Source organism: Phascolarctos cinereus, unplaced genomic scaffold, assembly GCF_003287225.1.
Source record: "Phascolarctos cinereus isolate Bilbo 61053 unplaced genomic scaffold, phaCin_HiC Scaffold_8;HRSCAF=390, whole genome shotgun sequence".
NCBI lineage: Eukaryota > Metazoa > Chordata > Mammalia > Diprotodontia > Phascolarctidae > Phascolarctos > Phascolarctos cinereus.
The window spans coordinates 6,994,666-7,020,483 of NW_027556291.1; the positions used below are offsets into that span (position 1 = coordinate 6,994,666).

Below are 25,818 nucleotides of genomic sequence, written 5' to 3' on the forward strand. Positions count from 1 at the left end.
TGTCTTGGACGCTTCTTCCAGGCAGGGGCATTGAGTACTAAACCTCAAGAATCCAGTGGTGAGAGAAAGGAGTTCAATGTAATCCCCTGAATGGGAAGATGGAAAGAGTTCCATCACACTGACTATTCTTATTCCTAAGGGAGAGGACAGAACTTGGACAAATGTCAATCCTTTTTTTTTTTTTAACAAAATCTTTTGGCATTATCATCTGGCAACTTTGTTTAGTTTTAATCTTTAAAGTTCCATGAGCCTCTCCCACCCTTTCCATTTCCTTCCCAAACTTCAAGCACTTTAAGATGCTAGTAGACCACCACTCTCCCCCCTCCCCGCCCCCGTCATCTCCCCCACCCACTCTTGCTCTTGCTCTATATCTCCCCCACCTTTCCTCCTCCTCCTCCTCCTCCTTCTTCTTCCTCTTCTCTCACTCTCTCCCTCCCCCGCCCCCTTCCTTTCAATCTTTCTTGAGATACGAGTTCCTTCCCTACAAATGCATACAGGTCATGCTCATCTTTACAAAATCTTCACTTTGATTCATTACAATGACCAATCTTCATCTTAGAGACAAATGATTAAACACACTTCCATCCTCTCAAAAGAGAAAGTGAGGGACAATTGGTGTAACAAGTTACATATTCTTTCACACACATCAGTTTTATTCCTAGATTCTGTTTTAACTTTGAGGAGAGTTACAAGGCAGTGCCCATTGGAAGGGACAGAGAAAATTGGGAAATAACTGTTGTGTAAAATGCAGAAGGTCTCAACAAAAGTATTTTTTAAGATCCATTCACCTGACTGTGCTATTGCCTCTCGCTATCTTATATATTTCCTCCCTTTCACAAGCAAACTCCTAAAAAAAGCTGCCTACACTTCCTCAACTGCCACTTAACTTCTCCTCTTAACTTCCCAGTCCTACAACTTCTTCTCTTCCACTTCTATATTCTATTACTTGGTGACCTCATCAACTCAAATCAATTCAATTAGCATCTCTATGCCGTGGAAAGTGATGAGGATTTGGAGCCAGAGGACCTGGAGCAGGTCACTTCATGTCTCCTGGAAGTTCACTAAAGCCAATCCCTTATTAAGGTATTTTCTCCCTATTTTCTAATATTTGGCCCAATGGTCTAGCTCATCAAGACTCCATCATCTGGATTTGCATCACCAGCAAATGTTATAAGTATATCACATAATATAGGATTGAACATAAGTAAAATACTTTGTAACAGCAACCCTAATCCCATAACTGGCATAGAAGTATAAGCCACTATTAGTAATTCATTATTGGATATTAACAATTGAGTATCTATTAGTTTACCCCATTAAGGTGCTGATGCCCCCCTCCCGCAAAATTACTTTCTGTTTACTTCATATATACTTATGTGTCCCCCAAAAGAACATACACTGGAAGCCATGGAGCCAGGGCCTTCATAAATGCATGTTGACTGATTTACCTACAACTTTCTCTGTGTCAGTGATACAAATATTACACAGTACAGAGCCTTCTGGTCGGCGTGTCTCACGCACTATCTGGGTCTGCCTTGTCTTCCCTACTAGATAATTAGCGCTCTGACTGCAAGGACTGTGCTATTTTTCATCTCTGTATCCCCAGTGCTTGGTATGGTACATTGTATATATTAGCTATTATTTTTAAAATGTAGCATTCTAGTACAGTAAAAATCCTGGGCAGGAGAAAATGCTAACTACAAGAGCAATCTCAAAAAGGCTTCCAACAAATACCTGTTGATTTTTCTACTAAAGACTCCAAAGAAATACGTAGAACCCAGCTACCAGTCTTCAGATGCCATGTTTGTATAGAAACAACATGTACAGTACTAATCTATGGAGAAAAGTGACTACATTAAAGAAAAATATCATTTCCAGTGTAAAGAGAAGAAATTCCACCCCCCTCCCAAATATAGTACAGGGCACTGGACCCGACCAACCACTGCACTGAGAAACTATATGCATTTGGGAGGTAAAAGAACGTATTTGGGCTAATCATAACAATAACAACAATAATAATAGTACCTACCATTTATAGAGTGCTTACTATGTGCCAGGCACTGTGCTAAGTGCTTTACAATTGTTACCTCATTGCAGGTAATACTAGAACACTGATTAGTAAATTAGCAATTACATTACATGCAGTGACACTGCTTGCCAACACCAACTTCATGGCTATCTACCAGGATGCCTGAGCTAGTGTTCTTTTCCAAAGTGAACAATTTCCTTCCCAGGCAAAGAAGGAAATCAATTCTATTCAGATACAGATAAACAACAAATTTTGCCCCAGTTCAGGTATTTCTTAAATACTAAGAGAGACAGAAGGAGGAAAGAAAGAGTAAGCTTCTAGTACAAACCTGTGCTGGTGGTATCTGCATTGGATTGTTATCCAAAATTATCACTTGTAAGTGACGGAGTTTTCTATAACAAACTGGAATTTCTGTCACTTTGTTACAAGAAAAATCCAGCTTAACTAAAGGGAGATCTCCCAATTCTGTCAAGAGAGACAAAAAGTTGAACTTTAAATCTCTTTAATCTCTTGTTCATGTTGGGTAAAGAACAGTGAGCTGCTTACCGTCTGGCAACATGTGAAGATTGTTTCTTCTTATGTTTAGTTCTCTAAGTGAATGTAATTTTCCTATTTGTTGGGGAAGGACTTGAATTTCATTGCAGCTAATATCCTGCATGAAAGACACACACAAAAAAATCAGCACTTGTATGAAACTGGGAACTAAATTAGTCATACAGCACATGATTACTTGCCTGCTAATGTGAGTTAGTGGCATGTTGACTGACCAAAGGTTTTCCACAGAAAAGTTCAAGTCTTAATCTAAGATCACTGAAGAAACTGTTCCCCTCAGAAACTTCAAAACGAACATTAACTTTCAACCAGGCAATGCAGAAAAATGAGCAGTAACCAAAACACAGTTGCTGCTTAGCCAGAAGTAAAAGAAAGTACTAAACACTATGAACCTTTAGGTAGCTAATAACAGCTACGATGGGCCACTTACTTCAGTAAGACAGAAAAGTTTAGGGCACAAATAGAACTAAGAGAAAAGGAAAAACTGCAGAAAAGGTTTGAGCAGGTCGTAGAGTGCAAAGAGGACAGGGGTTGTGATCACATGACCTGGGTTCAGATGTCAAGCAAGTCGGTTACTTACCTTCCTCTACTTCAGTTGCCACATCTTTAAAATGGGTGAGGTGAGCTAGATGACCTCTAATGCCCCTTCCATCTCTAAATCTATGACTATTATTAGGATGCTAATCCCACTCTCTTTGTCCAAAAGAACTGACCATGTTAGAAATGATAGGAGATTCAGTTTGAGGCTTCCCAATCCCAGCCTTCCGTTCCAACACACTGACCTGGAAATTTCTCTAGGCTCCATTAGTAAAACTACTAAGCAATGAACACACCTTACCATAACAGCTGAATAAAGAGAAGGGCTTAGGTAGCTCTCCCCTTCCTACTTACATATAATTGCCCCATCAATAACAAGAGTCCTGCAAAGGTTCTCCTTTGCCCCAAGCATGCTAGGGATAGTGCAAATCAAATTCACAATTTCTGCTTTCCAGCTTTCACTAGGAGTGCTTTTAGCTTTGTCAAAAGAAAATAAAAACACTCTCAAAACCAGAGGTCTGTCAAAACAGAAGAGGAGAGAGAGTGGTTATAGGAACAAAAGAATAAAAATAAGAGCTCTGCAGAAGAAGAGTAGGCCATAGGAGAGTAAAGACTGCAGGTAAAGGTCTCCCATAGATTTCCATTAAAGCACTAAGGATTTTTTCCCCATGTTTGAGAAAATATAGAGAAATGTAAAAAATAAACTTAAAAGTTTCTTCCTAGATGTGTTTAATCCAATGGATTTTCTCAGAAAAACCTAGGAATATATAATGGAAAAGAGTAGTCATTTACCTTTTTTCCCCTTTTTCTTTTAAGGCAATTGGGGTCAAGTGACTTGCCCAGGGTCACACAGCTAGTAAGTGTCAAGTGTTTGGTCTGAAGCCGCATTTGAACTCAGGTCCTCCTGACTTCAGGGCTGGTGCTCTATCCAATGCGCCACCTAGCTGCCCTTTCACTTTTGTCCAACCTGAGTTTCTTGTACTACAGGTAAGAGACGTCAGGTAACCTGAACACCTGGCATCAGAGAAGCCCTGCCTTTTGGTTAAATCCGCTCGTAATGGACAGATAAGAAACTTTCCCAAATGGAACAGAGATGTTCCTCTCAACAGAGTTTCTCTGTTCCTCCCTCTCTGCCACCACATCAATGGCTTTGGGATCACAGATATGTTTTTGTCCTTCCTTCTCAAACAGGACCGTGACATCAGGAAGCTGATGCCATGACATGCAAGTGAATTGGATTTAAGTGAGGCAGGACTGTGCAAAGTCACCAGCCTCACTTTCTCCTCCGGGGCCATCTGGGTCCAGTGGCCAGATATAGATCAGAATGACTGGAGATGACTCTCGGTGGGATCATAAGTGTACTGCCTTTAGAAAGGAGGCCCATCCAGAAGCTCAAGAGGTAAATTGTTTATGGTTTCAATTACACATTTTCTTGGTGTCCTCCATTATAATAGGTCTGAAGAGTATTTATATATGTGTGTGTGTGTGTGTGTGTGTGTGTGTGTGTGTGTGTAACAGGCTTCAGCCACACACATATGTATGTATAGATGCATGTACATGTATGTATATGTTTCTTCCATAGGAAGCCTTCCTCAACCCCTCTTAATTCTAGTGCCCCTGCCTCTGTTAATTTATTTATCCTATCTATGCTTGCTTTGAATATATCCGTCTGCATGTAGTCTCCCCCATTAGAATGCAAGCTCCTTGAGGGCAGGGACTGTTTTTTGCCTCTTTTTGTATCCCCAGTGCTTAGCACAGTGCCTGGCACATAGTAGGCACTTCATAAATGTTTACCAGTACACACACACGCACGTGGGCACACACACACATCTAGGACGTATGACACACAATACCAATTTGTTCTGGCTACAGAAATTAATCAAAGCACATATATGAAGTACCTACTATGTGCTAGACACTGAGGATAAAAAGGCAAAAAAATCAAACTGCTTCTGCCCTCAAGGCATTTCCATTTCCTAGGCTGAGAGAACATGTATACAAGGTAATTTGGGGGGAGGAGATTGGCAAAGGCTTCATGCACAAGGTGGCACTCAAGCTGAGCCTTACAACTCCAAGAGAAGACATTCCAGTTGTGGAGGCTAGCCAGTAGAAGAGATTCAGTGCCGTGTGTGAGGCACGGCGAGAAGGCCAATGTGGCTGGACGGCAGAAGACACGAGAAGGAACGCTATCTAATAAGGCCAGAAGGATAGCTGTTATTAACTGGGTTGTGAAGACCTACCTAGTTCTTTAAATGACAGAAAGAAGTCAGCTGCTCATGTAAATGACCACTAGAGCTCAAAGTCTTGTGATCTTCAGCGGAAAAAGGGCCCACACAGATAAAACGACAGGTCTGTTGGAGGCTTGAAGCAGCATGTGTACATCCTGTACAGTGTCAAGTAAATTGTAGATATTTGATTCAATAACATTTAACAAGAATTAATCAACTGACTCCTATGCATCCAGTGCTGTGTTAGACTAAAGACAAAGACAAAAATGAAAACAGTCCTTGCCATCCAAGAGCATATGCTCTATTTGAGGGAATCAGCATGTTCCAGCTAAGTTCACCAAAACTGGTGGAGAAGCATTAACACCTAATGCAATAAGAAAAAGGCATCACGGAAGAGGTGGCATGTAAGCTGAGCCAGAACGGAGCTAAGAATTCCAAGAGGCAGAAGTGAGGAAGGGCCATATTCCCCTCACAAGGGACAGTCTGTGCAAAGGCCTGGAAGCAAGGGATGGAATGTGACCATAAGAAAACAAGTAACGATTCTAACAATATAGTTTTTTCACATTTCTTTTCCTAACCTTGTCCTATACAATATGTCTAATACTCGCCTAAAAATGAAAATCAAAGAAACTAAGAGTTTAACATCAACGTGTATGTTTAAAATCCTAAGCGTACAGACCAATGGAGGTGACACTCCCCCTGTCCTCCATATCACTCACAAAGAGTCAGACACAACTGAACAGCAACAAAAATCTAGACAAGACCGACTGACATGGTGACAGGTCTGAAACAAGGTGTTAGGTGAAAAAAACTGGGGGTGTTTAGCACAGGGAAGAAAATGGGGAGAGGGGGAAATGAAACAGGATGAAATTTGTCTTCTAATGTCTGCAAGGCTGTCATGTGCAAGAAGAGTCTGACTTGTGAAGTCTAGACCACAGTGCAGAATGAGAAACAATAGGCAGAAATGACAATGAAACAGTACAAAGAACTTTAGGAGCTCCATCTATCCCAAAACACAGCCAGCAGATGCCACATAGCAATCCTGGAGCCATGCCACCCTTCCCCCACCATCTAGGCTGGGGCCTTGCCTCATATTGAACTAAAAAATGGAGGCCATTCACCAAGAGCTCCTTCTTCTCCCTCCTCCTCCTCGTCATCTCTCCTCCCTGACACAGATCTTCCCCTCCTATCTCCTCCTTCACAAAAGTCTCTGATGCTAAAGTGGCCCTTGGCTTGCTCAGGCCAACACCTGCCCAAGCACTCCCAATACCATCATCTCCTATCTTCTCTAGCATGATCCTACCATCGCCCCCATTGTCTCTCTAATCTTCGGCCTCTCCCTATGTATATACCAGCTCCTTCTCTGCTACCTCCAAGCTCCCATACTTAAAAAACCCTCATTAGATCCTCCCAGGCCTGCTAGCTAGTGTCCCATACCTCTCCTGTGCTTCTTAAACTTGAAAAAGCCACCGTCAAACAGTGTCACCACTGTCTTCTATCAATGTCTTCTAAACTTCCACAAATTAGCTTCCAATCTCACTCAACTGAAACTGCCTTCTCCAAAGTTACCAGTAATCTCACTGCCAAACCCAATGGCCTCTTCTCAGTCCTCATCCTTCTTGACCTCTCAGCAGCATTTAACGTTTTTGACTACCTTTTCCTCCTAGATACCCAATTCTCTCTGCATTTTCATGACTGCTCCCTTGGTTCTTCTGGCCTCTGATGATGGATCTTCATTCAGATTATCTGACTGTGTGTCTCCCAAGGCTCTGTCCTGCATCTCTTGTCTTTTCCTTCCACACTCTTGCTTGGTAACCTCATTAGCTCCCACTGCTTCTATGATCATTTTATGCAGATGATTCCCAGATCTATTTATACAGTCATAGACATCTCATATTCAATATGTCCAAAACAGAACAAATCTTTCCCCCATAATTTCAGTGTCATCCTCAACTCCTCCTACCTCCTCCACTCCACATATCCAATCTGTTGTTAAATCTTATCATTTCTTTCTCCACAACAGCTCCTACAAACATCCCCTTCTCTTCTCTCCTCTGACATAGCCACTATCCTGCTTCACGTTTTTATTATCATTCACCTCAGCATTCGATAGCCATCTAACTGGTCTCCTTGATTCAAGTCTCTCTCTACTCCAAGCCATCCTCCACTTAGCTGCCAAAGTGTTTTTCCTACAGCATAGGTCTCATCATTTCATCCCCCTGATCCAATAAACTCCAAAGGCTCCCTATTACCTTCAAAAGCAAATATAAACTCCACTGTTTGGTATTTAAAGCCCTTCAAAGACTGGCCCCTTCCTACCTTTCCAACCTTATGTTGTCCAAGCTCCCATGCATTCCGTGGCCCAGCCTCACACGTAACACCCCATCTCTGTTCCTGGTAGTGGTCACTACCATATTTAGGATGTTCTCCTTCTCAACCTCTCTCATAATACTTGGCTTCCTTTAAGAATCAGTCCAAAAGCCAGCTCTGCCAGGAGCCTTTTCCTGGTCCCCTAGCTACTAGTTCCATCTCCTCTGAGATTATCTTCCATCTATTCTGATTCCATGCAATATGTTTTGAAATATATATGGAGAGAGAGAGAATGAATATATATATATATATATGTATATATATATATATATATATATACACACATATATGTATATATATATATATGTGCGTGTATATATATATATGCTATTAAAATGTAAGCTCCTGGAGAGCAGAGATCATTTCTTCCCCTTTGTATCTCCACCGTACATACTAAGTGCTTAATAAATGCACTCTGATTGAATGGTATTTTTTAAATAGGCCTTTATTTCTGTGAGATGTTTGGAGTCATTAAAGAAGCTTTGCAATTTCCTGAAGGCAATCCAGACTGTGAGTCTCCTCCTGCTGTTTCATTCTGAGACTAACTTGTCTATCTGTACTAACTGTTCGAGATAAATATGCTGACAGATAAATTCTGTAGATTGCCCATTTAAGCACGTATCATAATGTTGACAAAAGACTTTATTATTCGGCTACTTAGTGTTTCCCGTGTGGATGGTTAGACCAAACTCTTGAGAGGTTATGCATCTCTTCTGAGAGGCTCAACACTGTTCCAAAAGGATGCAAAGATAACCACCTCATCCACATACAGAAGCACCTGAACGACCTGGACAGCCACAGTGAATCCTCCTTCAAATAGAGCTTTATTCTAGATTTATTCCATGATGATGACAAAAAAAAAAATCAAGCATCTCTCAATTACATGCCTGAATTCAAATTTGTGTCCAGAGGGAAGAATAAGGTTACCTCTGTTATTTTATCTTTCAAGGAACCTTAAATTATTTTGCTATATGGATAGGAGGGGTGGTATTCTACTTTACCAAATCAAGCAATATTTTATAAATAACAAGCAATAAGTACAGCTGGATCTTGTATTCTCCGCAACTTTCCATCAGCTCCATGATTTTACAGATATAACCTACTGTGGAATACAACTTGGAAAATCTGCTGGTTCCCTATTATTGCTCTCATTGAGGGTATTTGCAATGCATGTATAGATGATTCTCATGAAAATTTCATATAGATAAGGAAAGTAGGAATATGTCAGTAGTTGTCACAATTTCCTTTGTTTAGTATTAATAGGATCCAAAGGTTTTTTTCATACTTTTCATGTCTTCCCCTCCTTCAAATAACTTTCTGAATCAATCCTTCAGGGCCCTAATACTTGTGTGACCTTCTGCACAGATGATCTCCACGTATACTTTGTCTAACCCACCTGTTTTTCCCACCTTTGTTTCTCTTTGGTATCATTTATTTCTAGCTCCCCTATAAGCAAATCCAGGACAGTTATGTTACAGATCAAATACGGTGACTTGAATCTTGAATATCTTTTCGATTTTTCTTCTGTTCAGCATGATGATTCTGGTTCACCCTCAAATGCTCTCCTTCTTGTCTGGTCTTTCATTGAGTTTCCTTTAAACAGGCTCTACTGTTTCTTTCTGTTTATGAGATAACAAGGCTCATAATCTTCCTTCATTCTTTTTCAGAAGGTTTTACAAACAAGTTTATATTCCAAATCTGTGTTTATGTTCTAAACCCTTGGCTTCCATATCTCTCTGGCTAACAAATAAGTAAAGTGGTTGTTGCTTAACTAGGAGCTGCACAAGGCATTCATTCACCAAGCTTTCCACGTTGATTCCAGCCAACCACATGTGCTACATCAGGTTTTGGCACTTTCAAGATGATGAGGATCATGGCTGCTTCTGGACAAACAGACGTATGTCTGTAGTGAAAGGTGCTTTGGGGATGAGAAAACAATCTCCTTATTGGACAGAGATGACTCAGTAGATAAAGGAGAGTGAATCAAAACATATGAAAAAACATAAGTTTACAAAAGGATGACAAACAACTAAAGATGACATGGAAGAATGCTCCAAATCACTAATAACGAGAGAATCTCAAATCAAAGTAATTCCGAGGTTTTAACTCATACCTAGCAAATGAATAAAGATGATGAAAGATGGAAACAGTAAATACTAGGGGGAGCATAGGAAAATGGACACACTAATACATTGTTGGTGGATCTGTGAATTAATATACCCATTCTGGAAAGCAATCTGGAATTATGTGAAGAAATTAACTAAAATGTCCATACCTTTGATTCCACTGATACATGTGTGTATATATGTATATGTGTGTGTGTATGTGTGTGTACACACACATACACACACACATCACAAGGAAGTCATTGACAAAAAGAAAGTGCCCATATACAATGAAATATTTATAGCAGCACTTTTTACAGGAGCAATGAACTAGAAACAAATTAAATGTCCAACAACTGAGGACAGCAAAGAAGCAGAATGGATAAAGCACTGAGCCTGGAGTCATGAAGACCTGAGTTCAAATCCAGCCTCAAATAATTATTAACCATATGACCCTAGGGAAGCCACCTAACCTCCTCTGCCTCAATTTCCTCAACTGTGAAATAGGAAATAATAATAGCATCTACCTCACAGGGTTTTTGGGAGAATCAAAAGAGAGAATATTTGTTAAGTTCTTAGCACGTAACAGGCACTTAATGAATAATTATTCCCTCCCCTCTCTGATATAAAAATAATCAAAATTGGATGCTGCAAAATTATAATGACCAAACTTATTCACAAGGAGTTGATATGAGAAGGCACTTCCTCCTACTTCTTTGCAAAAATGGAGAAACATGAGTATAAAGCACTGCATAACATCAGATTTTTTGACATATAAGTTGGTTTTGCTGAACTCTTTTTTCTCTTGTTTATTCTTTACTACAAAAGACAGTCATCTGGGAGTAGGAGGGGGAGATATAAAGTATGAAATGTAGGTGCTAAAGAAACAACATAAATAAAGGGAATGACCCACCCTCAGTGACCTCGTTCTCTTCTGGGCCACAAAGCATGTGAGTGCTCTGATCCTCTCACTGGAAAGGTGGGGGCAAGGGCTGGTTACTGTTCTCTCTCCCTAGCAACAGAGCCCACATACCAGCTAAGGCAGGGGGACTCAACTAGATAAGCTTGAGCCCAGGGCTCTGGCTACCTCTTTGTTTTGTGTTTCTTTGTCAGATCACAGGTCACTGAACAGTAATACATCCTCAGATGGATGTGTCCATCTTGGAGGCAATCTCATGACTTGATGGGTCAAAGCTCAATGGTGGCAAGGGAGATTTCTAGATCAGGGAAGATGACCAGTCACTGGCATATGGTAAGTACTTAATAAATGCTTGTTGACTTAACATTCAGAAAAGGGTAAGCCCAAGCCCTAGCCTAGCTGAAAGAAGAAATGGACCTAGAGCTGTCTAGACAGTACAGAGCCAAAGCAAAATGCATAAATGTCTACTTGCAGTCCTGCAAATTGCTTCGTGTTCTTATGATTAAGTTTCAACTTCCTAGTATAATACTTACTGTAGCTATTTGCTTAGTTTAGGTTTCTATCAATACACAAAGAGTAAGTTACTGAATCCTGGGTTCCGGTTTTGTTTTGTTTTGTTTTTAAATGAAGATCTGTTAGGTTTTTGTTTTTTTATTTATAATCTGTCCCTCCCCTGATCCTTCCACCCCATTTTAAAAAATAACCTACATCATAAACATTCATAGTCCAGCAAAACAAATTCCCACATTGGCCATGCCTGAAAATATATGCTCATCTCCGCATTTTCAGTTCCTCGCATCCCTGGCAGAAGGTGAGTGGGATGTTTCATCCTCAGTCCTCTGGACTCCTGGTTTATCGTTACATTGACCAGAGTTCTAAAGTCTTTCAAATGTATTTTCCTTATGTTGTTATTATTGTAAAGACTATTCTCCTATTCCTGCTCACTTTGCACTACATCAATTCATAGAGGTATTCTGTTTCATATAACATTGTTCATTTCACCACTTGTCATAGCAAAACAATATTCCATTGCATTCATATACTAGAATCTGTCTAGCTATTTCCAAAGAGACACCCCCATAATTTCCAATTTTTGACCACCATGAAAAGAGCTGCTATGTTTTTGGACATGATGTAGGACTTCTTCAGTAATGGTACTGCTGGGTCAAAGGGTATGCAAAGTTTTTTAACTTTCTGAGCAGAGTTCCAAACTGCTTTCCAGAATGGCTGCACCAGTCCACAGGTCCACCAACAGTGTACAAGTGTACCATTTTTCCTGCAGTTCCTTCAACATATTCCATTTTCAAATTGTTCTGTCATCTTTGCCAGTGTGAAAAGTGTGTAAGGTGAAACCTTGTTTTACTTTGAATTTTTCTAATTATTAGTGTCTAGAGTATTTTTTCCATATATGGTTCTATTAGTTTATACTTTTCTCCCCTTTAAAAACTGCCTATTTCAGTTTTCAGAAGAAAAAAATCAAAGCTATCTTTTTGTGGTAACAAAGAACTGGAAATTTAAGGAATGCCCATCAACTGGGGAATAGCTGAATAAGTTGTGGCATATGATTGTGATGGAATACTATTGTGCAATAAGAAACGACAAGCAGGATATTTCAGAAAAACCTGAGGAGACTTATATGAACTCATGTAAAATGAAATGAGCAGAACCAGAAGAACACTGTACACAGTAACAACAATAATGTACAATAATCAACTATGAATGACTTAGCTCTTCTCAGAAATAGAATGATCCAAGACAACTCTGAAGGACTTATGATGAAAAATGCTGTCCACCTCCAGAGAAAGAACTGATGGAGTCTGAATGCAGATTGAAGCAGACTTTTTTACTTTCTTTATTTTTCTTGGGTTTTGGGGGGAGGTCTGTATTCTCTTTTGCAACTTGTCTAATATGAAAACATTCTGCATGACTACACATGCATAATCTATATTAAAGTGCTTGCCTTCTAAAGGAGAGGGAAAGGGAAGAAGGGAGGGAATTTGGAATTCAAAAATTATTAAAAAACAAATGTTAAAATTGTTTTTACATGTAATTGAGAAAAAATAAAACAAAAACTTCTTCAATAAAAGAAAACAAATTATAAATGCTGGAGAAGTGTGGGAAAACGGGAACACTAATGCTATAAAAATGTGCATATCCTTTGACCCAAAGAGATCATAAAAATGGGGAAAAGACCCACATGTACAAAAATATTTATAGCAGCTCTTTTTGTGGTGGCAAAGAACTGGAAATTGAGGGAATGACCATCAATTGGGAATGGCTGAACAAGTTGTGGTATATGAATGTAATGGAATACTATCGTGCTATAAGAAATGATGAGCAGGTGGACTTCAGAAAAGCCTGGAAAGACTTATATGGGACTGATGCTGAGTGAAGTGAGCAGAACCAGGAGAATGTTGTACACAGTAACAGCCACATTGTGTAATGACTAATTTTGATAGACTTAGCCCTTCTCAGCAATGCAAGGATCTAAGACATCTCTAAAAGTCTCATGCTGGAAAATTCTGTCCACATCCAGAGAAAGAACTATGGAGTTTGAATGCAGACTGAAGCAGACTATTTGCTCTTTTTTTTCTTGTTTTGTTTTCTTTCCTCTTTCTTGTGGTTCCTCCTATTGGTTCTAATTCTTCTTTGCAACATGACTAATGTGAAAATATGTTTAATAGGAATGTATATGTAGAGCCTATATCAGACTGCACACCATCTTGGGGAGGGGAGAGGGGAGGGAGGGGGAGAAAATTTAAAACTCAAAAGCTTATGGAAGCGATTGTTGAAGACGAAAAATAAATAAATTAATTTAAAAAAAAAAGAAAACAAGAAAAATCTGCCTATTCATATCTTTTGATCATTTATCTATTAGGAGAACGTCAGTTCCTTAAAGATTTTACATACGAGACTTTTATCAGAGAAACTTGCTGTAAAGATTTTCCCCATTTGTCTGAATGCAAGGACGTGAAAGGTCATCACCTGACAGACTGACTATTAAGGTCCTTTTTCAGCCTCATGTTGAACTGGAACAATTAGGGGTAAGTTCCCTACTTCCCTGTCTCTCCATGCCCACTTCTTACTAGGCAATTTAGAAAATATTTTTAATTTGGGGGAGAGGGGTTTGAGAGGGATAGGAATAAGGGAGCAATTAGTGGGGGACAGAGAAGAGGATTGAGCATTGGCAGCCAGGGGTTTGGAATCACTACATGTTAGGGAAAGCAGCTCAAAATAGCCCCACAAACAGCCCCGCAATGGAAAGAAGAGCAAAGACAGGAGAGCCAGGGAGAGTCACTTCCTTTTTAAAGGTCCACTGAGTCACAGGCTCCTCTGACTCAGCTCTCAACAGGGGATTACTTCGTCATCATTGTCCCTGAGGTGCCAAGCCCTCTCAGCACTGGCCAGTTAGGTACTTGTGAGTCGGCTGGAAGCCCCACGGGCAGCTTTGCACATGCTCTGACCAACTTTATGCTATATCTCACCATCCTCACCTAGTCTCACCTTTGCATTCACTCAAGTCGCCAAGTATCAAAGAGTATGTTAATTTAATTTGGAGAGTCTTATCAAATTCTTCACAGAATTTCTCCATCTCGTCATCCTTTGGTGGAGATTTTGGTGCATAAGCTGAAATTATTTTCAAGGCAGTCTTTTTGTAAGTACTTATTATCATGAACACCACAATATGAGATGATCACATTTCCTATGATATAATGCTTCCCTGTTGCCTTTAGGTGCACAATAAAACCAAGTCCACCACTTCTTTTCTTTGCTTCTCCAAGGATAAACCTGTGGGCCACCTTTCCAATCAGCTACGATTACTTTCCTTTTTCTAGTTTCGTTCAATGAAAGAATGTTACAAATGATATAACTCAGTTCCTCTTGTATGTCCACTCTTTGGTCACTGTATGACAATGATAAAAACATGATAAACTCATGTTTAGAGTAACAATAGCTAAGTTCAAGTTCCCACAGATGGTGTTAAAATGAAGATTCCTAACACCCTTGCACCTGTTCTCTGCCATTCTGCCCCCATCACTACAGAAAAAAAAGGGGAACACACTGGCCTGAAGAAAACTTCCATAGTCAGCACACTGCTGAGCCTCTTGTACTAGGGCTGAGCCTCAGAAACCAGGCTCAGTCCATCACCAGGACCACGTTCCAAGTCTTGTCAAAAGAGTACAACTTGCCACAGCTTGTGTTCCACAAGTATAACTTTCAAAAACTCAAAGTCATGGCCATGCCACAATGAAGTAATGGAACAGGATCTCGTGGAGCATATATTTAATGAAAAATGAAAAGTTTATGATTAATATTCAAAATAAAAAGTAAAAATGACACCTACTGTGATGATTGTTATATGTGGTTGTGATACAGAAAGATGTAGACAGAGGAAGCTGTCGAGTAGTACTAGATTTGTAGTCAGAGGACCTGGAACTTTACTTACCTGTAGGACCTTGGACAAGTCACGATCTCCCTGGGATTTTGGTTTTCTCCTCTGTAAAATGAGGGGGTTGGCCTAGATGACCTCATAGGTCCCTCCTACCCTAAGTCCTTTGATCTCATGATCCTAATGCATTTGAAACTTGACTTTTTTCATTCCTCCAAGCTGCCTTAACATTTTCAATTTTACAACCCCAGGCTATTGTTTTAACTTATTGTTATATCTCATAGCTTCTTTGTAAACATTTCTGACCTCAAAATATAATAAAAACCATATAAGCAAAAGGAAGCTTTGCTCTTCCTCCTACCTTCAGGCCTCTTGCTGTCTTCTTCATCCCCTTCCTGTTCTTACTTTTCTCATAGCTGTCAAGCAAAACCTTACTTAACCCTCTTGTCCCTTGTATATATCCTTTGTTTATAAAATGGGGAAAATGTTTATGGAGTTGAAGAGTGTCTTTCAAACATATGACAGCATTATCAGTCTTTTTATACCTCTTCTCACCTTAAAAGTTAGTCTGGGGTATTAGAGGAGAGTGACATAACCAGGCTTCTTCCTAGTTTGGTGTTTATTAGATATGAGGAAAAGTGAACCTTAAAATGTCATTAAAATAAACAAAAGAGTAACCTATATCAATGCAATTTTAAACAAAATTGCATTACAGTGAAATCCTGTATACTCCATAACAAGGGCTAGCTATATATTTGATAGAAATACATTGTTCATATTAAATATAATTAACAATTATTTACTCACCAATTCCATCAAGTCTTTTAATTTCCCTATTTCTTCAGGAATGGATACCAGTTTATTATTACTGACAACCAAAACTTTAAGCGGGAGATCAAACAGATATTTTGGCAATGTTGATAAAAGATTTCGACTGAAAAAAAAATCAGAAAAACTGTCAGCAAAGTCTCTGAAACTTGACACGTGGTATCGTCAAGGAAAAGCATTTCACTTTAAAAGTCAATAGCATAACTCTGACAAAGGAGATGAACCTATCTACTGACTCTACCAAGCGAGGTATCACCACTAATCTATTATCTTTCTTTTACATAAGATATTTAATCAGGACAAAAATAAATAAGGCAACAAAAGCAATACCAGTATACCTTCCCCAATGCAGACAGCATCTATTCACTCTCTACATCCATGAATAGTAGCCTGAGAAATGAATTCATCCAAAAGACTAATGGCTTTGATAGAGCCATGTCCTTTTCTCTCTGCAACCAGCATGGCAGGAAAGGGGTGATAAGTCTGAAGCTTTCAATGCAGACAATCTGGGTGTCACTGTTTGGAAACTGCCCCTGTTGGTGTCTTCTGTACTTTACTCTTGGCTTGCCAGCCTGCTCTGGATCTCATTAAAGGCCCTGGCTTGGCCTGCATAAGGCAATATACTCAATATCTTCAGCAGTCTTCATACAGCCTGGCCAGCTTGTTTCTCCTTCATAATTCTCAAAAACCCTAGAAGAGGGCTCTGTTTAACCTTCTTCTTCTTAGCCATTTCACTGAAGGAAAGGCAATAATTATTTCTCTCTTCCTCATCTTCCTTTGATATGATCTAACTATATTAATTGCTTTCCATGCTATACTTTTTCAGACTAGTGAAAGTCTACATGTGCTATATTAAAAATTACACAAAGATGAAGAGATTAAATCTTTAAGTCACATAATAAATAAGACATGGGTGCCAACACTCAAGGCATATTCCATTCTAATGCTCTATCATGCCCTTTTTCTTTGTAAACAGATCATGGAATCCAAGAGAGTTAACCTCCTCTACTAGACTCAAGTTGCCTATACATAACAAGGAAAACATATTTGACTACTTTTTTCACTGTACACTTGGGAGACTGCTAACAACCATTAGAATTAGGTGACATTCTTCAATATAATTTGTTCCAAAAATCTGAAATGAAAACCAAGCATCAGGTTTTAGAGATCTTAAAAAAAGGAGAGCCAGGATAAGTATTTGGTAAAAAGGCTTACTAGTCAACTGGTTCATTTCTACAATGGTATATATAAGACAACTTAAGAACCAAATATAATACAAAAATCCTAAATAAAATACTAGGTAGGAGACCACAACAATATATTACAAAGATTATACATTATGACCAAGTCGGATTTATACCAGGAATGCAGGGATGATATAACATAAGGAAAACTATTAACATAACTGATTACATTAATAACAAAAGTAACAAAAATCATATGATTATATCAATAGATGTAGAAAAAGCTTTTGATAAAGTACAATACCAGAAATACCAACAATAGCAACAAGAAAAGAAAAAGAAATTGAAGGAATCAGAATGAGCAATGAGGCAATAAAACTATCTCTTTTTTGCAGATGACATGATATACTTGTAAAATCCTAGAGATTCAACTAAAAAGACAGTTGAAACAATTAATAATTTTAGCGCAGTGGCAGAATATAAAATAAACCTACATAAATCATTAGCATTTCTGTATACCACCAACAAAATCCTGCAACGAGAGACACCCTGTTTAAAACAGCTGTAAACAGTACAAAATATCTGGGAGTATAGTTACCCAAAAAAGCCCAGGAACTACATGAACATAATTATAAAACATTTTTATAAGGGGAAGCTAGGTGGTGTAGTGGATAAAGCTCTGGCCTTGGAGTCAGGAGGACCTGAGTTCAAATCCAGCCTCAAACACTTGACACTTACTAGCTGTGTGACCCTGGGCAAGTCACTTAACCCCAATTGCCTTACCAAAAAGCAAAAACAAAAAAAAATTTATACAAATAAAGTCAGATTTAAATAATTGGAGAAATATTAATTGTTCATGGGAAGGCAGAGCCAATATAATAAAAACTAATCTATTTATTCAATGCCATCCCAATTAAGTTGCTAAAATAAAAGTTGCTAAAAAATGATTTTCCTGAGCTAGAAAAAATAGTAACAAAATTCATTTGGAAGAACAACAGGTCAAGAATATCAAAGGAATGAATGAAAATTATAAAGGAAGGAGATTTAGCAGTATCAGATCTTAAACTATACCATAAGGTAATAATTATCAAAACTATCTATTACTGGCTAATAAATAGAGAGGTAAATCAGTGCAACAAAGTAGACATACAATACACAATAGTAAATGATTATAATAACCTTGTGTTTGATGAATGCAAAGATTTAAACTTTTGGGATAAGAATTCATTATTTGGTAAAAAAAAAATTGTTGAGAAAGCTAGAAAGTCTGGCAGAAATTGGGCATACACCAACATCTTACACCATTTACCAAGATAAGTTCAAAATGGATACATGACCTAGATATAAAGGGAGATATGAGAAAATTACAAGAACATGGAATATGTTACCTATCAGATTTATGGCTAGGAGAACAATTTACATAAACAAGAGAGAGAGAACACTGTGAGGTATAAAATGGATAATTTTTATTACATTAAATAAAAAAAGATTTTGTACAAATAAAACCAATATAGCCAAGATTAGAAAGAAAACAGAAAATTGGGAGAAAAATTTTATAAACAGTTTCTCAGATAAAGGTCTCATATCTCAAATATATAAAGAGATCTGTCAAATTTATAAGAATATGAATCACTCCTCAATTGATAAATGGTCAAAGGATATAAACAGGCAGTTTTTCAATGAAGAAATCAAAACTATATAGAGTCATATGAAAAAATGCTCTTAAATTACTATTGATTAGCGAAATGCAAATTAAAACAGTGTTGACATATCATCTCACATCTATCAGATTAACTAAATGATAGAATAGGAAAATGACGAATGTTGGAGGGGATGTGGAAAAAACTGGGACACTAATGCACTGTTGGCGGATCTGTGAATTGATCCAACCATTTTGGAGAGCAATTTGGAATTACACCCAAAGAGTTATAAAACTGTATTCCCTCTGACCCAGCAATACCACTATTAGTTCTGTTTCCCAAGGTGATCAGGGTAAAAAGAAAAGAACTTACATGTTCTAAAATATTTATAGCAGCTCTCTTTGTGGTGGCAAAGAACTAGAAATTGAGGGGATGCCCATTAATTGGGGAATGGCTGAGCAAGTTGCAGTATGTGATTGTGATGGAATACTACTGTGCTGTAAGAAATGATGAGCTGGTTGATTTTAGAAAAACATAGAAATGTTTGCATGAAATAATGAAGAGTGAAACAGGTAACACTGTACACAGTAACAGCAATATTGTTCTAAGAACAACTTTTAACAACTAAGTCATTTTGAGTATTATAAATATTCAAATCAACTATAAAGGACCTATGAAGGAAGATGCTATCCACTTCTAGAGAAAGGACTGATAAGTAGAAGTATGTATATATGGTTTCACATATGTGTGTGTGTGTGTGTGTGTGTATGTGTGTGTGTGTCCAATGGTAGCCTTTTCTAGGGTATGGTGGGGAGGGGGGGAGAAAAAAATAAAAAGTGCCCAGTAGAGTACTAAAGAAAACTGAGAAGGAAGCACAGAAAAGCTTTTAAAACAATGTGTAGTTTTTATTACATAGTTTTCAAAAAAAAAAAGTAAACAGTGTTAAATGGGAAAAAAGAACCAAATATATCTGAGTTTCACAAATTGTGGTGCAGTGGCAACACTGAAAAGAGCCAGAAAGACCTAGATTCAAGTACTGCCTCACTCTCAGTGCTCTATGACAGGACTGGCAAACTCAAAAAGAATTGGATCTCTGCTGGCTGCAAAGTGACTTACAAAACTACAAATTAACACTATCTACATTTTATTGTATTTTTATTTATTTTGTTAAACATTTCCCACTACATTTTAATTTTTTTCCCAATTTTTAGGCAATTGGAGTTAAGTGACTTGCCCAGGGTCACATAGCTAGTAAGTGTCAAGTATTTGGTCTGAGGTCAGATTTGAACTCAGGTCCTCCTGACTTCAGGGCCGGTGCTCTATTCATTGTGCCATCTAACTGCCCCTCCCATTATATTTTAATCTGGTTCCCCTAGACTTTCAGGGTCCATGAGTTCGACACTTCTACACTACGAAAGTCTTAAGGACTGTAAATTGCAGCAAAGGCATCAAACTGCCTTGGCAAAGGTATTTCTGTACCATGATGAACTCACAGGTCCAGTTTTTATCTTATCTGAAAAAACCCTTATTCTTCAAATTACTGACAGATGGGTGTCAACAGTATGTCTGAGGAGTGCATCAAGGAAATTGCTGGGAAGGAAATGGGACTTTTAAGAGGGGTTTTCAATTGGGGTTTGTGAGCACATCAAGGGACATCCAAGACTGCAGTGTTAAGATTCACAAACCAAGGAGTCCCAGATTGTCCCTAATACCCCACAGAGCAAGGCAATAAGATATCCAACAGAGATATAGGTGCTAAGGAGGTAAAGTTCAGCATCAGGAAGATCTTGTACCTGCCTTCTTTATTGATGGAGGGAGTTTGTAGGGACTTCATTTCATCTCCCAGGTACTTTACTATTTGTTTCAGTATATATTCAATATTTAATTGCCTCAATGCTATCCAATGAATAGTAGATTTATACTACAAGGATCTGGGTTCAAATCCCGTCTCCCACACCTCCTTGTTATGTGATCTTGAGCAAGTCATAGAAGTCCCTACAATTTGAACCTAAGGTCCAAGAGTATTAATATCATGGGGCCCATGGACAACATAAACTAAATTTCCCAACATAAAATATGACTATTTAATATGTCCAAACTACCATTACTCTGGTGTGGAAACTTCTACTTGATACTATCTTTTACTGAAAAAAAAAAAAAAGAACAGGAAAAAATTCCCAAGTCCTGCCAATCCATATTATATAGAGATCCCATCTTATAGCCACAAAGCTTTCAACATTAGCTTCCCTTCACTTAAATAAATCTTATATCCAGAGTAGAAACTTTATTAATACTTTAAATTTAAAAAAATAAAGGTTCTCTAAGAAGTTCTTGCCCAACATAACATATAGGTTATTCCATGTGGAATTTCCAACACGTGGAATGGAAAAGGAGACTTAAACAAAGACAATAATGAGGATTAGAGACCAAAACTCTAAGGTTCTTTGGACTAAGTATGCAATAAGAGGTTCATGCACCAAACCCAACTATTAGCTGCTTCATTTACTTCTGTCTTTTTGCTTTTGTGTGCATTACTTTGTTGTTCAAAAACATGGCAATGGATAATTTATTCAAAAGTACTTTAGAATGAGAACTTGAGCATAAAAACTGACAGATCACACCAAAAACAAAAACGTTACTGATTATGATGCCTGAATTCCAGCTAAGTAAACGTAATAATTAGAAGAAAAATTATCTCCCACTCAAACAAACCCAACAAGAAATAAATTCTAAGAGGTAACTCATATTAGAACCATTTCAAGGGGATGGCAGCCATTCTATTCATTTGCTTTGATGGGTTCAAGATCAACCCACTAGGGTTTTGCCAAATTACCACCCTCTAATTCCCACCTCAACCCTTCTTACATCATCATCAATAAGGGAAACCAGACAAAACACACAGAATATAAGCAAAATCCTGTGTCAACTGGATCCAAACATTCCCCAGCTAGTAGAATGGATAACAATCTGGCTTAACACCAAGAACTATGGAAAAAAGGTGTGCTTACCTAATATTAAGGTATGTTAACATCTGTAGGTTTTTTATGGTTTCAGGAATGGCTTTGATGCAATTATGGTATAAATTTAGGGTCTCGAGTGGTGCAAATAACCAGACATCAGAAGGAATCTCTGTAAATCGATTTCTTGAAAGATCTGAAAATGAAAGTTTGTCTTCATTTGAGTGTTAGAAGCAAACCTATAGCTATGGTAATCAACAGCATTATTTTCATATATGATGAGTCACCTAGAATTATAGAATGATCAAAGTTATTCATAGATACACATGAAATATAAGATACAATGAGATAAAACACTATCTACTGCAACCTAGAAGAAAAAACAGAAACACATCCTCCAAAAACATACTCATGGAGGCATTTTTATTGACATTTTTGATCTGATATGCATATTATGTTCCAATGAGTGTCACATAAGTATGGTATATTCAATTTTCTTATTTATGTTAAACACTTATTATGCACATGGCACTGTGCTAGATAAGAGGAATAAAAAATGTATGGATATCACAGAACCTGCTTTCACAGTCTAATAGGGAAAAGGACAATTATATAAATAACCATGGCAAAGGAGACAAAGAAAAAAGTACAAAGGGAAGGGCCAGGCCAAGTGCTATGGGAAATATGAGAAATGAAGGTGGAAGAAGGAGGGGAGTCAAGGAAGAGATGATATCTGATTTGGTGCTATTTGAATAGCCAGCATCCCTGAATAAAGAGTACTCAGAATAGAATGAAATGGGGTCAACTTTCTTCCAAGTATCTCCAAGATCTACCCTTTAATCTCCACTCTTACTGCTGCCATCCTAATTCAGACTTTCATCCTCTCAACTCTGATGGATTTCAATAGCCTCTCAAGCTACACTCTTCATTTATATTCCTTTTTCTCCTAGTCACTACTTTAAACATAGCATTCCCCTCCTGGAAACAGATTTAGAGTTGGAAGGGTTATTAGTGATCATCTAGTCTAAACTTCTTCATTTTAAAAAGGAAGAAACTGAGGCCCATAGGGGCAAAGTGACTTGTCTAAGGTGACACAGTTAGTAAACAGCAGAGTCAGGTTTCAAATCCCAGTCTTCTGACTCCAAATGCCATATTCTAAAATATTCTATCACATCAAAGCTAACCTCCTCTGTTGTACTTTTACAACAGTCCTCCTTAATCTGAGTCACTCCAGGGTGGCTGGGGAACTGACATTTCTAAATGTAAGCCCAGTGCAAGTAGAAAGTAGGCCTCAGTTTCTTCATCTATATTCAGGGGATTGGACTGAAGTCCCTTCCATCTCTAAATCAGTAAAACTGTGCAGGAGTAGAAGAAGGAAAGGTGCCACTAGGTGGCACGGTGGATGGATCACCAGGCCTGCAGTCTGGAAGACTCATCTTCCTGAGTTCAAATCTGGCCTCAGACACTTACTAGCTTTGTGACTCTGGGCAAGTCACTTCACTGTTTGCCTCAGTTTTCTCATCTGTAAAATGAGCTGAAGAAGGAAATGGCAAAACACTCCAGTATCTCTGCCAAGAAAACCCCAATGGAGTCACAAAGAGTCGAACGTAACTGAAAAACAGCTGAACAACAAAAACCTTAAAATCACTACATAAATGAAAGCTGTTATTATTATGTTGTTGTTATTATTATTACAATGATATTGACAGTAAGGAAGAAGAATTATGCTAGAAAAACATTGTCTCATATTTTCATCCCAGATTATAAAGGGGGTTAATGAGTATAACATGAAATATGCAAGTGAATATAGTCTACTGGTACAGAGCTCTGACTATATTATGGTGGGGAGCTCCTGGTTAGGACCCCCCCCCAGCTCTACAACTGAGTCTTTGAGAACTGCCCGTGGTCCTGAGAGGGGAAGCATGCATGTATCAGAGGACCTGAAGCCCAATCCCGCAAATGCTGAGGTCAGCATGCTGCCTCTCCAGTTTCAGAATAGCACGTGAATTTTTTTTATAACCTACACATTTTTAAATTTTCTTTTTATTATTAACTTAAACACAAACATGGATGTTTTAATCAACAGAAACAGAAAAAGGGCTGTATACGAAACTATCAACTTTTGTCAACAAGAGTCAGCATATTAGAGTATAAAGAGAATGGTCTTCAGAGCCAAGAAGACCTACCTTTAAATCCTACCTTTGACACACACATACATATATCCGTACATATATATACAGTACATACACACACACACGTGTGTGTACTATAGACATATGTACACATATGCATACACAGCACATATGTACATATACTGCATGCTTGCTTGCACATGCATGTGGCACATGCACCATACATACATACATACAGGCTACAGGTTGCATGACCCTCTGAGCAAGTCACTTCCCCTGTCAGTACCCAGGCAGTACTCAAAGACTCTCAGTTGCAGAGAAGATCTACTTTTCACATCCTGCACTGAAGGAGGACATGCTTCTGGTTCCAACTACAATGAGAACCCAGAGCCAGCCCTTACTCCTCTCTCTAACAGCCATTTCCCCTCAAGAAAAAGAGCATTTCATTATCTCCTACCAAAAAAAAAAAAAACTTTGCAAGCTCCTTCCAGAGACTTTGCTACTTCCAGGCATGTCCAGGCTACCCAATTAAATGTGCTTAACCAAGTTTCTGCAGGAGGTTTTCTATTTATTTTGTAAATACCACTTTAAAATTACAGAATTATTCTAATTTAGTGGAGCTGAAGAAGATAATACATATTATAGTCAAAATAAAAATACTAGCTAATTACCAACCCTCTAATTAACAAAGTCTACTTCCAATTTGCCTCAGGTTTTGAAAGAGCAAAAACATCCTTTGTAGAGGTTTAATAAGCAACACAACTAAATCTGCCAAAAGAAGAACAAGAAAAGTAGATCCACAGAAGAAGGGGAGGTGAGAAAACAGCAAAAAGACCTACTGGTTCACATTCTTGAAACATTTCACAATGGTGGCACCTTATGCTTCCCCCCAACCTTGCTCTCCCCGCCAAAAAAGCCCCAATGATAAACTTTTACATGAGTCTGATAGATGACAAAGTTCTTCCGCCAAAGCCATATGCACTGGGATGCTTTTCTCGTTGCCTGAATTCTTAAAGGCTGGCACAGTGGACTGCAAACTGGAAAGGTTTCGTGTATAGTCTCAGCAACAAAATGTGTTTGCTATCTAAGGATCCACTTAGTTATAAGTACAGAGATGATGGTCTTCTCCAAGCTTACTGCCAAGCACCCTGGCTACTAGAGGATGAATTCTTCAGCCACAGAGACCTAGATAACAGAAACATACACAAGAGCCTCAGTACTATGCAGCCCTCTTCTGTATGTAGAGGCTGAGAAGGAGACAAAAGGTGCTAACAATCATGATTTTTAAAGTGTCTATCAACATTAATTTAACTTTCAGTATCTTATAAGGTTATTATACAATAGTTAACAACTTCATGTGCTATTGGAGGAATTGAACAGTAAAATCCATGAAGATATTACTACTATAAAGAAACCAGAAGACAAAAAGTAAATTAATGAATGAAAAAGCATTTAAGCACCTACTACACTCCAAGCACTATGGCAGCTAAACGGCTCAGCAGCTCCTAGGTCCTCCTCAGAGGACCTAAAAGCAACAAGAAACATCAGCTCATTAAATACTTGGTCATATTGCCTTGCAGTACTCATGACGAATACAGGCAAAGGAATGACCCATGAGCCAACATAGCAGAAAGAGTGCTGGAGTCATGGACCTAGGCTCAAATCCCAATTCCCAGCTCTGTGACCACACAGCCTCTCTGGGCCTCAGTTTCCTCACCTGTAAAATAGTATAAAAATAACTGTACTTACCTCACAGGGTTATTAGGAGATAATGAGATAATATATGAAAAACATTTTGTAAACTTTAAACCGCTATATAAATGCCAGTTATTATTGTTTTTATTATTATTACTGTGATGGATGAAGCTGAGAAACAATCCCTGCCTTCGAGAAGCTTACATCTTCATGGGGAAGACAACATGTAAATAAATAGCCATATGCAAAATT

At 38.3% G+C, this 25,818-nt stretch overlaps 1 protein-coding gene across 1 annotated transcript in view; it reads right to left on the reverse strand.

The window, feature by feature from the left end:
• LRCH2 (leucine rich repeats and calponin homology domain containing 2) overlaps positions 1–25,818 on the reverse strand; it is a 95,926-nt gene that overhangs the window by 51,496 nt on the left and 18,612 nt on the right. The window contains exons 2-5 of the mRNA XM_020963466.2: positions 21,791–21,935; positions 15,938–16,064; positions 2,576–2,681; positions 2,358–2,494 (exon numbers count right to left, since the gene is read on the reverse strand). Coding sequence (XP_020819125.1) covers positions 2,358–2,494; positions 2,576–2,681; positions 15,938–16,064; positions 21,791–21,935 — 515 coding nt within the window. The remainder of the gene's footprint in view (positions 1–2,357; positions 2,495–2,575; positions 2,682–15,937; positions 16,065–21,790; positions 21,936–25,818) is intronic.